Raw genomic sequence first — 14,290 nt, forward strand, 5'->3', positions numbered from 1 at the left:
ACCGTCAGAAGGCGAGAGATAACGACCGCAACCAGGAATAACACACAAACGGAAAGGCATCTTTAAAAAGATGCGTCTTTAAAAAGACATTCCATGTGTGCCGCTCTTTTAGAGAAATATACTCTTTTTTTTAGACTACACTCTTTTATTTCTGCCGAAGCGCCTAGGGGCATTCTCTGCAGTGCACCAGTGCAGAGGGGGGAGAAGCCGCTGAAACGCGCCATAAGATCCAGCAGAGGTGAATGAACAGCCGTGGGAATTCAGCTCAGTGAACATCGACCGTTCGGCTCCGAAGAGAAAATCTGAATGAGTGGTTGCATACCAGCTCCTTTTATACCCGTATGTTTGGGGGAGTGGAATGCAAATACCACTCGCCAATTTTCATTGGCCTTTTTTCAAAGACCAGAGGTGTTTCGGGCTCCCAAGAGTGACCCCTAGTGTCACTACATCGACACAACAATGAGTGAGTGACAGATAGGGAACATAAGTTATGTTGCATGGAATTTAGTTTGAAAGAGAGTGGGCTTGAGTGTCACAACTGAGTGGGCTTGAGTGTTTCTTGATTTCCCTATGTTCAAAAAGTCCTATGAGAGCTTGGTTTTATTTACAGTCTCCTATAAATAACACATTATATTACAGAGGTTAAATGCCTCGTACAAATACACTTTGCTTGAGCTCTGCAAATACAGAGATGCTTCAGTCATTTAAGATGCAGTGCAGGTGTGAAAGTCAGGGCATCTTTATAAACACAAAGATATTCATGTAAGATAGAACCTAAGTTAGATATTATAACCAAAACCATGTAGCTGCAGCAAGCAGACTTTTTAAAATGAAACAAAGTTATGCATCAAGTTGATCTAGACAATGTTTTGTTTTATTTCATTGCTTGTTGGCTTTGAGCTCAGCAATATTTGATGTCCGTAATTCATTTTAGAGGTTGTCAGGCGAACCCATTTTGTGACAGGCTTTTAAAATCGTATTTGCAGTATATGGATCAATGTGACACTTTTTTCTTTAGTTAAAAAACACATTATAGAATACATTTAATTAGAAATGCAATTTATACAAACAATGACTGGAATAACATGGTACGGTTAGTTTAATGTTTTAAATGTCAAATGAAATATTGAAAACTCATATTATTCTTGAAAATATGATTGAAAAATGTTTAAAAAATATTAATTAAGATGGTTACACTAACATGTATTCAGGTTGTAAGGAATAATTTGTTACTTTTTACTTGACCTTTTACACCACTTTAATTTCGATATATTTTTCGATACAAATTATATACAAATTCAGTTGAAAAAGTGTTTTGGCACATGCTTTTGAAACTATATTCATAAACGATTTCTCATTTTCATCATTTTAAACAGTCATCTTATTTATCAATGACTTACAATGCACCTTTTATTTGTATTTTTTTATTTAATATTTCAGGGGGGGAAAATAATGCACACAATTTTCATATTAAACATTTAAAATCTTTGTAATATTTCAAAATACAATTGTGAAAATTTTAGAAAAATAGCATCTTATCATTCAGTGGCTCAGAAAACATACAGTTAGCTTTATACAATGCAGAGAAAAATACAACCTTAACTAATGATGGAAATATTATCTTTAAATCTCTTCATATTGACCACCTGGCATGGGGTTCACATCTCAAAAATAGCTAATTTTTGAGTAGTGTATTATAGTTAGTATGATTATTATGTGTGTGTATGTATGTATTTATGTTTGTATATGTATGTATGTATATGTGTATATACATAAATGTGTGTATATATATATATATATATATATATATGTGTGTGTGTGTGTGTGTGTGTGTGTGTCGGTTTGATTTTTATTTTTATATTTTTTTTATGTTTGACCACAGGGTTGGGTTTTTTTGGGGGGGGGGGGTGGTTGTGGGGTTTAAATCTTGATTTTATATATATCTATATGTTGTACATTTCATTGTTATTGTATGATTTAATAAAAATGTTAATTACAAAAACAGCTCATTTTTTTAAAAGCTTATTCCAATGACTGTAGATTCACACTTTTTGACCTGCTACACCAAAGTACACATGTAGTAAACCTGAGAATCAGCATTTTCTATTAAAGTCCTACTATCAGCATCTGTTGTAGAATAAGTCCCATAGTGAATGCTTGGAGTGTGAGACCTTGCTGGACCTGCATCATCTGTGATGTTACTGTTTACTCAGTTTCTTTCCTGTAAGTAGAGAAAGTTAAAAAAATTACATTATAACATATTTTAACATGTTATGTTTGGTCATACAGCCTAGCATCTGTTTAACACAGTATTTGGATAATAACATTGTACTTAATAAATACAAACACTTACCTCTATGTTTTGGGGGTTTTCGTACTGGTCCTGCAAGTATGATGTCAATCAGTTCACTGACCCAAGAACTCTCGCTTGGAAAGGGTGCACAGAGTTTCAAGCCCTTCTTTGTGAGAAACCTATGGGAATTTAAGCATATTTAATTATGCATTGCACAATCCAACTATACTGAACTGATATTTCAGTTTTAGGGGTCTAGCATTTTTTAAATGCATGTAATGCGACTTACACAGTGGCAGGAATTCTGCAGGCTCCATTGCCGGTCTGAATGGTGAAAGACTTCACCACCCGCTGAGGAATGCGCCGGTCACTGGTGGTTAAACAGCAATCTGCTGCTACATCACTTTGAGCTGTGGTTGTCAAACGGTGCACAAAGCGTTAATCATTAGCAACATTTAGTCACACCTATTATAAAGATAGCTAGATCGTCTTCACACACAGTAGGGTCCAAAGTCTGAGACCACTATTGAAAATGCTGCTATTTTGCATTATTTTCTAATTTAATAATTAGTTTTATTACAAATTATATTATGAGCATAACAATTTGAGTGAAAATGATCTATGAATTTCTTTTAATTTCGTATGTTTTTTGCTTTAATGAAAGAATGCACTCGAGAACTCCACTCAAGTTTGTGCAAAACCTGATGATCCATGTTATCCAGCTTGATTTGAGAATGTTCCAAAAGGTATCGTGTGTGCTTCAGTGGAAGCAAGAAAATCTGACCATTTGTATAAAGAAGTTAACATGGTCAATGTCACGCATATGCTTACAACTGATTGGTGACCTAGAAATAGCGCGAAATGTTAATTATTTCTTCTTCATTTTCAAAATCATAAAATGTTTTGTTTATTTCAAGGTTTATATGAAAAAGAATCTAGATTTTCAATGTGGTCTAAAAAATTTTGGACCACGCATCATTTGCAAATACAGATAAGTTGTGATACATTTCAGAACTGCTTAGTAATTTTAAGCTTTAAAGACCTTTTAAGAATGCAGAAGTTAAACAGATGTTACTTAATCATTTAACATTTTGACTCACCTGTTGCACAGCTCCATAGACTAGTGCTCAGAACAAGCAGAACACATGTACATAGTGTCATTAAGTTGAAGGACATCATTTTGCCCCTTGCTATGTGTTAGTTCACCCGTGCTCAGAAGAAACGCCTTACCTGGTCCATGCACTCCCTTTATAAGTCTTCTTCACTAACTTTCAGTTTCTTTCTCCTTTCAGGCAATCTTTTCCTGTAAATCCATGCCTATTAAAAAATAACTCTTTCACCTTCTTTTGTTAACTGGAAATAGAGGCGGCTGCCAAATGGGGTCATTCATCTGGAGTGGAGGGAAAGTTTCAACATGTCTTCTGGCCTTTTAAAATGTGCTTATCAGTGTCACTCTTTCATGGGAAACAAATGTTGTGAAAGTGTAGTCCTATTAGTGTATGTCAATGATAGCTGGATGTGAGCTGGTTGCATTTCAGCAGCTTTTGGACAAATTAGATCTTGCTTAAATTCCAATAAGTGTAATGAGTCTAGATCACTATTGTGCATTAGCACACCGCTAAATTCATTTGGGCATTTAATTTGAAATTGTTCGTGTATGCATGTATCTGGGCAATCAATGTATGCAGTACTATCTGGATAATCACTTGAATGTGTATATCTGTGATAGCATACTAATAATAATCTTAAGTGAACTGATTATGACTATAACCATGATTTTGATCATATTTATGACTCATTTGTGAAACATTAACACCTTGTAAAAAGCATGTCTTAAAGGTGAAGTGATTAATTTATTTTTTGGTATTAAAATACTTTCTCTTTTCCCAGCTTAATATGCAGACAACAATAAGTAACCCATTGGAAGGCTGATTTCCCCGAAAAGTGTAAACAATTTTAGTCCCGACTAGCCTGACACAGTGACACTGGCTCAACCAATGGTTAGAGTTTGGGGCCTATCTGTTTATTGGCCATTGGCAGATATGAAACCTGTTTGAAACCAGTCATTATTTGTGCAGTTAGTCTGGTGCTGCTAGAGGCACATAAATTACACTCCTCACCTTTAATATCAAAGACCGTAAATTGTCATTAAACCTCAAATTGTTTGAATGACAGCCCTACTAATTTGTTGGTGCATTGGCATCTTGGGTGTAACCCTAGATAGAAGCTGCGGGAACATGTATTTGCTGCTAAGAATTTTGATTGTGACTGATTGCTTAGAAAAGTAATAGCATACCTCTCCTCATCAAATAACAGAGTTTTTATAATCCCTAACAAAGTATGAGCAATAATACCCTAATAGTGATGATGATTATTCTGCTGATTTAGTAGGCAATTTACTTGATTTTATGAAGTTCTGAGCAGTTATTGTGTTGAAAATTGGATTAAATTAGTATTTTCTGGACATTTGTAATCTGTTCAAAGCAGTTGCAGTGTGAATTATAATAATCTGTTGGACAGAAATGGTCTGTGTTGGCCACGCTTGTAGTGTTGTGTTTTGGGCATGCATCTACATGTGAATGCTAATTATATGCTTGGAATGCATCCAGCAAAATGTTTGAAGGCCTCTGATGTGTGTTAATTGTGCAGAACTAAAGGTTTTTTTTTTTGTTTTTTTTTTTAAATGGCCCATATCTAAAAATACAGCAGGATTAAAGCCTGTAAAGGGCTTTGGCCTCCACACACCAGCCAGGTTGTCATTCTGTGATGTGATCCGAGAGTATCTTATGAGTCCTAATGAAGCATGAGAAGATGGGATGCTTGCTTTGATCCTCCACATGAGTTCAGGCTGTTACATTCCTCACTAGAGCTGTGTTCAGTTTTCATTCATCCATTCAGGATTGTCAAGGAATGAACCACATACCGTGTCATTTCCTGTTGCCTCACTTCCACCTGGACAGCAGCCATTTTAGCTGGTCCAAAGGTAATCAGTCTGCATTGTCTGATAAGTGTGTGAAAAGAATGTGATGAGGAAAATTATAGCCACTCATAACTTATGGGAAGCTAGTCAAACTTTTGCTGCAGGCCACGGTATTTTGCTCATGTTAAAGCATCAGAAATGAAAGTTTCAGAATTAGAAGATGATTTACAGTATATGCAAGTAAGTTTACAGCTATAAGGAATTTGACTAGATTAGTTGCTTCTAGTATCAAATAGCCAGACCTTTGAATAAACGGTATAAGGTGTGGTTCACACTGCAGCTTATTCTGGCCAATAACCACCCACTTTGACAGTAACAGACAGTTTCACCAAAATGCAATGCGACTTACTACAAAATGGAGCCAGACCTAAATGCATGTTTGCAGACAGTTTTGGAGTATTTACCTCCAGAAACACCTCCAGGACCCACTGTTAAGTGGTGCCTTTTGACCAGGACATGGAGAAGGTTGGTAGGTAGGTATGTAGGTTGGTTGGATGGATGGTCAGTCTGATGGACGGTAAGATGGATGATCGGTCGGCTGGATGGAAATACGGGTGGTCGGTCGGTCGGATGGATGGAAAGACGGATGGTCGGTCAGATGGTTGGATGGAAAGACAGATGGTCGGTCAGTCAGATGGATGGAAAGATGGATGGTCAGTCTGATGGACGGTAAGATGGATGATCGGTCGGATGGATGGAAATACGGGTGGTCGGTCGGTCGGATGGATGGAAAGACGGATGGTCGGTCAGATGGTTGGATGGAAAGACAGATGGTCGGTCAGTCAGATGGATGGAAAGATGGATGGTCATCTGGATGGATGGATGGATGGAAAGACGGATGGTCATCGGATAGATGGATGGAAAGATGGATGGTCAGTCAGATGGATAGATGGAAAGACAGATGGACGGTCAGATGGATGATGGAAAGACGGTCAGTCAGACAGATGGATGGTCATTCTGATGGATGGATGCTCTGAGGATGGATATATGGATGAATAAATGAATGGATGGATGGTTGGTCTGATGGATGGATGGAAGGATGGATGGATGAATGGACCCTCTTGGCCCTTTGGAACATTCAGTCAATGTAACTCTATGGGATTTGGGGGATTTTCAATTGTATTTAAATCTGATTGGTTAGAAAAGATATAGCACAGTTAGACAAAACAGTCTGAAGGTATGTGCTAAATTTGTAGTGTATAGCTTGAAAGTTAGCTGGGGCTCTAGTTATAATTTTGGTCATGCTTTGGTGAGTTTGGAAAACCCCTAAACAAAATCTGTAGAAGAAAAGTCTTTGTCAAGCCAAAATAACAGTGCTTAAATATCTATTTAGCTATTGGTTAACATAATTATTCTTTCGCACGCAGGCTAGGTAATGTCACCCAAAAAACAGAAGTCATTTCAGAGGTGAAGCTTCTTGTAATAAATGTTACTTTATTTTGATAAAAGATTATGAAAACAAGTGTTATTTTTTCTTTGGAATAATGTGCACTGATGCATTGTGCACAATAAAACATGGAATGTATATAAATATCCATTTTGATTTCACGTTGCATGAAACATACTCATTTTAAGTCTAGGCCTTCAGTGCGATTCATGCCATTAAGAAAACACAGTTTCACAATGAATAAGACACCGTATGCCCATCATACATTATGTGGCAGTCAACTAATAATACCAATTGACATTTTAAAAACACGTCCACGCAGGAAAGCCAGAACCAAGGAGGTCTAATACCAAGAAAAATCTCTCTAATAATATTTGTGATTAAAATTTTGCATGCAATAAATTTTGTTATGTCAGGGTACACGGTTACTTTTCACGGTTACTTTTTTTGATCTGACACTGAATGCTCTAAGCCACCTAATTTACACTTAGAAAACTCCTGATGTTGCTATAACAATGTAAAAAGCACTTACCAATTTGCTTGAAGTGAAAATCAGTCCTCCTTTCCTGTTTAATCAATCGCACGATCATGCAGAACATCTTAGGTTTTTAAATCCATAAGGATCTCTTTCTCAACAGCAAAAATAGCAGTGATGACAGCCGACTCATCAGCAAGATCTCGTGCTTTTCGCTTTCAAATTGAGTACATCACTTAAAGCGTGATTGAGTCACTCAAGGCCAGCTAGAAGGCCTGGACTGGGGCATATCCTGAAGACCACACCCACAAGAACAAATAAATAAATCTGATTGGCTGATGAATCTGACAATCTGACTTTAGATGCCCATTAATTTACACTGTTGAGGGATGCTGCAGAAATTCTGAAGGCCTGACAGAGTTGAGCTCAGACTCACACGCTGCTTTGGCTAAGGAGCATGGCTTCGGGCATGTGATTTGTGAAACAGTTGTCACACTTTGCTTGTAAGCATTAAGGAATAAATTCTGATTGGATACAATTGTTTTGTTTTTTTGCTATTCATTTGTAGATTAATTAGGAGTGGAAAGCAATTGAAAATACATATGCTAAAAGGTCAATGAGAATGAAAGGATGAAAAAGTATTTATTTATTAGGCATGTTACGCCAGCAGAGAAGGCTTTGCTGGCCCTGAGAAATCACCACTGAACATACTGTAGTTCGCTTGACATCATTTAACCTCAAAATCGTTGGCTAGTGTCACTATTAAAGTATTACATTATGACATTCACCAGTGTATAAAGTTAGCAGTTTCTTTCATCAGCTTTGATATCATTATTATCATCTAGTACATTGGTTGACTTTGATTCACATTGGAAGAGAACAGATTTACATTTGAAAGAAATGTTTTATCTGTTCTTCAACAGATACAGACTTGTTGTGTAAGCAACTGAAATATTTGCGGTTAGTAATTGGCCAAAGTTGTTTAACTTGCAAGTGGCTCTAAAAACAAAACATTTTTCAGTTCATTTTGAAGTTAAACTCATTGTCTTCACGATGAATGACAAAGATCCACCTTCCTTGTATTGACTCGCCCAGCTTGTTTAAACAGGAGGCACAAATTCACTTTCCTTTAAAAAATATTAAGACACTTCCCGCAGTCAGGCCGCACGCATGCCAGATCTGTCTGGAATCTGTCCAAGATAAACACGTTGCAGAAATCTACAGGTATTCCAAATACAGTCATTTGTTATTTCCAAACAGGAGTCCTCATGTTCTGTGTCATATATTCCACTTAGTCACGTACATGCAAATCTCACACCTACAATCACTTGTGAGGAGGCAAGATAAAGTAGTAGTTCACCCAAAACTGAAAATTCTGTCAACAATTATTAGTAATGTTCCAAACCCGTATTGCTATCTTTTATGCAGAGCACAAAAGGAGACTAACATTTACTGTATTGAAGCTCCCAATAGGATCATAAAAGTAGTCAATGTGATCATATTCCAAGTGTTCTGAAATGTTTTATTTCTTCATCATTTACTCAGCCAAACAGTTTCAAACTTGTTTGACTTTCTGGAAGAATATTTTTGAAGAATGTCTTTTTATATCAGGTTATTCTTTTCCATATATAACAGTGAAAGGGGACTGTTTCTGTCAAGGCCCAAAATGACTAAAAATCACCATAAAATATTATAAAAGAAGCCTATACGACTCAAGCGCTATATTCCAATATTTTGAAATGTAATGATAGCTTTGCGCAAGAAATAAAATGAAATATGTCATTATTCATTCGTAATCTTTCCATTCTCTATAGCTCTCAAACCGAATATGATGCCATTTGACACGCATGGAGACACACTAGAACCAATGCCGTTTTGCATCATGAGCGTCAGCTGACATTGACATGCAATGTTGTAGTCCATACGATTGTTGTAGTCCATTTCAGAGCCACTGCAGAGGGTAAGATTATCAGTGGGCTTTTTTGTCCTTTTGGAGATTGACAGACCCAGTCCCATTCAGTTTCATTTAGGGCTGTCGATTTAACTTGTTAATTCAGTGTGATTAATTATATGAAAAATAACGTGTTAAATGTATTATGCCCTAATGTGTACATAAATTCCGTAATAAGGAATTGTACCATTGGAACAATTCAAGCTTTATGTACCACCTTAATGTGGCAGAAGGGTGCAGTCAGCTCCAGCTGTACAGGCAATACGCCTCATCAAACCAACGAAAGCAACAGGCAGCACAAGCTTCCACAGACACACTTTTGCACGACAGATAGACTGAGCACAACCGAATGCAAGGATCTCGAGATGTTTTTCAACGTTTCAAACTACATTTACTTGACATAGCATTCTAAAAACAGAGCTTATGACTAGAGATGCTGAAAACTAGTGAGACGCACCGAAAGCATCTGTCTGAAGCACGAGTACATAGACCAACAATTACAAATAGCTCAGATGGAAATAGGCCAATAATAGGTTTGTTAAATGACATGGAAAAGAAACATAATAAAGCATAAAACTTTTTGTATTGTAGAAATGTTTAACTTGTCTGCTGCCAAAATATACACTATATGTATAGTGTAAATTATAATATTTATTATACATTTATAATAATTTAATATATTAGATACTAAATTATCTTTATCTGGGGGCCTTTCTCAATTAATATTGATTTTATGCGATTAATTGCGATTAATTAATTGGCACACCTTGTAATTAATTCGATTAAAAAAAAAATCGATTGACAGCCCTACTTTTATTATATGGAAAAGAGCTGCCAATACATTCTTAAAAAATTCACCTTTTGTGTTTCGTAGAAGAGAAAGAGACTGGAACAAAATGAGGGTGAATAAATAATGACAGAATTTTTCATTTTCAGAGTCAAAGGTTTACACTCTAAGGAATGTGCAACCAAAGATAAATATTAACTGAGTAGATAATCTTTACTGATTCTTGGAATCTAGCCACCTTTGCAGAGTTCCCCTTCTGGCTGCCAGGTTAAGTAATTCGGGAGTGTCATTTTGAGGCAGAAGTATGCAGGATTTTATAGATGTTTTCTCCAGATAAGCAGGATATTCCGAGCACACTTGGCTGTGTGCAGTCAGCCTTACCATTACACAGACAAGACCTGAGGTCTAACATAAATCACAGTACATTTAGTAGCAGTGCAGGTATATTTTAGATAAACAGAACAGTAGTTGCATTGGTTTGCACAATGGACCTTGGCATTCAGTTGATAAAACGTGCTAAATGTTTGATCTTGTTCCTTGTTTTGAATGTGTTCTTTATGTTTGTGCAAGGCCATTATCACATAAGGGACCTATTGTAGTGCAGGGACAAAGAACACTGGAAACTCCCTAAGATTATTTTATGTTCCCAACACAGCTGGTCAAGGGTAATTTTTCAAAATGAATGACATGTGTTTCCCACTCTGTATGGCACAGGAGTCCTACATACTGTACATTGATAGTTTGCCTTTTGGTTTCCACCTTGTGTTTGAATGGGTGGCAATGTGTACACAGTTTTTTGTCACTTGTCGCTGTTGGGAGGGGACAGTGTAGGACAGGTTAATTTTAAAGAAGTACAGGTACTGGTCTGGTTTTGTTTGCATTTCAGCATTGCCACCAATGGCATCAATTAAAATGTTCTTGTGACTGTTTTAGCATAGCGATAGCAATGCCAAGGTCTTGGGTTTGATTTCCAGGGAACACAAACTGATAAATGTATGACAGGCTGAAGTACCTGCTAAATGCATAAATGCAAAACATAGTGTGCAGGCTAAGGCCATGAAGGCATTGAAGTGAATGTCACTTCTTTGTATGGAAGACAGACTTCTTCAATAATGGAAGAAACAGGAGTGTTGTTTTAGTTCTCAGATGTTATTTTGCCAGTCTGAAGCTTCCCATTTATAAACTTCATAGAGAGACATTTACTGAAGTCAATTTCCTGCACATTTTAGGTTTTGTCTTCTGTTTTGCTTTAAGTACAGGAAAATAAATAAAAGTACATGAGAAGACATTTGTGATCCTAAAAGCCCTTATAAGTAATCACCATAGACATTAGGGGACTGCCATAAGGGGGATGTGTCCCCTCCAATATTCAGATTAGTGGTCAACAAATAATGGGCTTTTCAATGGCCGATTCTGAAACTATTAATCCCATTACTAAATATGCAGTTACAGCCTTGCAAAGAACCAAATACTTATTCATCATTACTGAACCTAATGAAAACCCCAAAGCACTGCATTATTTCAGTCCTGTTACAGTCTTTTTGCTTGTTATGAAACTCGTAAATACTAGGCACACCAAAACTCTGACAAAGACAAATTCTGCTTTTCTCAGAACAGGTTTAAAACATTTTTTTAAACTACACAGTTAAATGATACTGCAATTTCAATAAATCCACATTTATTTATTATATACAACCCAGTACAATGTTGATAAGTGGGGGCATTCGTAAATTATTGGCTGATATGATTTAAAAAAAATAAAATAAAAAAATATTAACATTTTATTTTAAAAGTTCTTTCACAATATACACAAGAGAGTTAAATTATCAAATAATGTGACTAAATTTAAGTATCCTGTTTACTACACCAGTAGTAAGTGATGGGCACCCAAAGCACACAAATGGCACTCTTTTTGACCCGAATTTACTCAAGCAGACAAAATAGTTTTACTACATTAAATAGAGACAAATGATTTCAAAACCAATTTAGATTTCCCCATCACACATCACTTTGGCTGTTCTGTTCAAAGGACAGTTTGCTGTGCAGCTTCATTTTACACAGTAGCTTTTGCCACATGTCTGCCCACACAGGGTGCGGTCCTGTTTCTGTTGGCAGTTAGTGTTTTGTTTTTTGTTGTTGTTGTTGTTCATAACCGAAAGAGGCCCATCCTAATGTAACCGGTCCTTCTCAACCCGCTCCGAACAGGATTTGAACCGGGCACGCTAACAAGGAGGCTAAAACCTCTGATGTCAGTCGCTAATGTGCCTCTTGAGGCCAGGGGAGTGAGGTTTACACACTGCACAGCTACCTACCAGCTGGCTACCGTTACACTCACCCCCCTAAACCTCACTCCCATCAGGGTCACGGTACCACTATAATCAGTCATGCTTGACCTACTCTGAACGGGATTTGAACCAGTGTCTTTGGTGTGGGAGGCAGGCGTGCTAACAAGGAGGCTAAAGGCTACAGCCTCTGACTTCAGTCGCTAATGTGCCTCTTGAGGCCAGGGGAGTGAGGTTTACACACTGCACAGCTACCTACCAGCTGGCTACTGTTACACTCACCCCCCTAAACCTCACTCCCATCAGGGTCACGGTACCACTATAATCAGTCATGCTTGACCTACTCTGAACGGGATTTGAACCAGTGTCTTTGGTGTGGGAGGTGGGCGTGCTAACAAGGAGGCTAAAGGCTACAGCCTCTGACTTCAGTCGCTAATGTGCCTCTTGAGGCCAGGGGAGTGAGGTTTACACACTGCACAGCTACCTACCAGCTGGCTACCGTTACACTTACATCAAAAGATCTTTGGCCATTCCTGAGCTATAAGTTGAATCAAGGCAAGATTTTGACAATACTGCATGTTATGCCAAATAAGTAAAAAAGTGGTTAACAGTTATTAAATATTTTAGAAGTAGCAGCCTTTTATTTTTGTCACACATTATACATTTGCACATATACATTGAAATTCTTTTTTCGCATATCCCAGCTAAGCTGGGATCGGAGCGCAGGGTCAGCCATGATATGACGCCCCTGGAGCAGATAGGGCCAAGGGCCTTGCTCAAGGGCCCAACAGTGGCATTACAAGTCCAGAGTGTTTAGGAACAGAGTAACATTATCAAATCTATTTCCACAGAAAAAAGGGCACTTTTTTTTTCATGGTTATGAAGGATCTAATCAAAACCAACTTGTTTGTGTGCAGCTTCTAGAAAGCAAACATTGCATTGTGTTGTACTTCTTTTATATTGTTTATTTTCTTTAAAATTATTTAAAGAAAATTTATTCAAAATAATTTGTATACATTTTATTGAATTAGATTTTTTAGACAGACAGACAGGTCGACAGACCAACTTTATTAGGTACACTTGTACATCTATGCGATTATCTAATCAGCCAATTGTTTAGCAGCAGTGTAATGTATAAAATCATGCAGATATAGGTCAGGAGCTTCAGTTAATGTTCACTTCACATCAACCATCAGAATGGGAAAAAATTTGATCGCAGTGATTTAGACCGTGGCATGATTGTTGGTGCCAGATGGGCTGGTTTGAGTATTTCTGTAACTGCTGATCTCCTGGGATCTTCACACACAACAGTCTCTAGAGTGTAAAGAGAATGGTGCGAAAAACAAAAAACATCCAGCGAGCGGCAGTTCTGTGGGTGAAAATGGCTTGTTAATGTCAGAGGAGAATGGCCAGACTGGTCCAAGCTGACAGGAAGGTGACAGTAACCCAAATAAACACGCATTACAACAGTGCTATGCAGAAAAGCATTTCTGAACACACAACACGTCGAATCTTGAGGCAGATGTGCTACAGCAGCAGAAGCCCTCTCGGGGTATCACTACTGTCAGCTAAGAACATGAAACTGAGGCTGCAGTGGGCACAGGCTCACCAAAACTGGACAGTAGATGACTGGAAAAACTTCACCTGATCTGACAAATATGGATTTCTGCTGAGGTACACAAATAGTAGGCCCACTGCAGACTCAGTTTTCTGTTCTTGGCTGACAGAAGTGGAACCCAACGTGGTCTTCTGCTGTTGTAGCCCATCCGCCTCAAGGTTTGACATGTTATACATTTTGAGATGCCATTCTGCTCACAACAATTGTACAGAACAGTTATCTGAGTTACCGTAGCCTTTCTGTCAGCTCAAACCAGTCTGGCCATTCTCAGATGGTCTCTGTCAATAACAAGCCTTTTTCGCCCACAGAAATGCCCCTCACTGGATGTTTTTTGTTTTTGGCACCATTCTGAGTAAATTCTAGAGACTGTTGTGTGTGAAAATCCCAGGAGATCAGCAGTTACAGAAATACTCAAACCAGCCCATCTGACACCAACAGTCATGCCACGGTGCAAATCACTGAGATCAAATTTTTTTCCCCATTCTGATGGTAAGCAGTAACTTTACATTCCCATTGC

The 14,290-nt window shown here is 37.7% G+C and overlaps 1 protein-coding gene across 1 annotated transcript; it reads right to left on the minus strand.

The window, feature by feature from the left end:
• Nucleotides 1–1,379: 1,379 nt before the first annotated feature.
• On the minus strand, nt 1,380–3,541 carry LOC127432794 (C-C motif chemokine 19-like). Its single transcript, XM_051684221.1, has 4 exons — nt 3,394–3,541; nt 2,583–2,703; nt 2,354–2,472; nt 1,380–2,221 (listed from the first exon to the last, which is right to left on the minus strand). Exons 1-4 carry the CDS (start codon nt 3,470–3,472, stop codon nt 2,199–2,201), a joined length of 342 nt encoding a protein of 113 aa, XP_051540181.1. The 5' UTR covers nt 3,473–3,541; the 3' UTR covers nt 1,380–2,198.
• Nucleotides 3,542–14,290: the final 10,749 nt, after the last annotated feature.

This window comes from Myxocyprinus asiaticus, chromosome 42, assembly GCF_019703515.2.
Source record: "Myxocyprinus asiaticus isolate MX2 ecotype Aquarium Trade chromosome 42, UBuf_Myxa_2, whole genome shotgun sequence".
NCBI lineage: Eukaryota > Metazoa > Chordata > Actinopteri > Cypriniformes > Catostomidae > Myxocyprinus > Myxocyprinus asiaticus.

Bases quoted from the DNA above. Each gene is read 5' to 3' on its own strand.
- LOC127432794 (XM_051684221.1), bottom strand. From the start codon at position 3,472: ATGATGTCCTTCAACTTAATGACACTATGTACATGTGTTCTGCTTGTT. The intron at 2,473-2,582 runs GTAAGTCGCATT...AAATTCCCATAG, and splicing joins TGCAGAATTCCTGCCACTGT to GTTTCTCACAAAGAAGGGCT. The intron at 2,222-2,353 runs GTAAGTGTTTGT...CTCTACTTACAG, and splicing joins AAAACCCCCAAAACATAGAG to GAAAGAAACTGAGTAAACAG.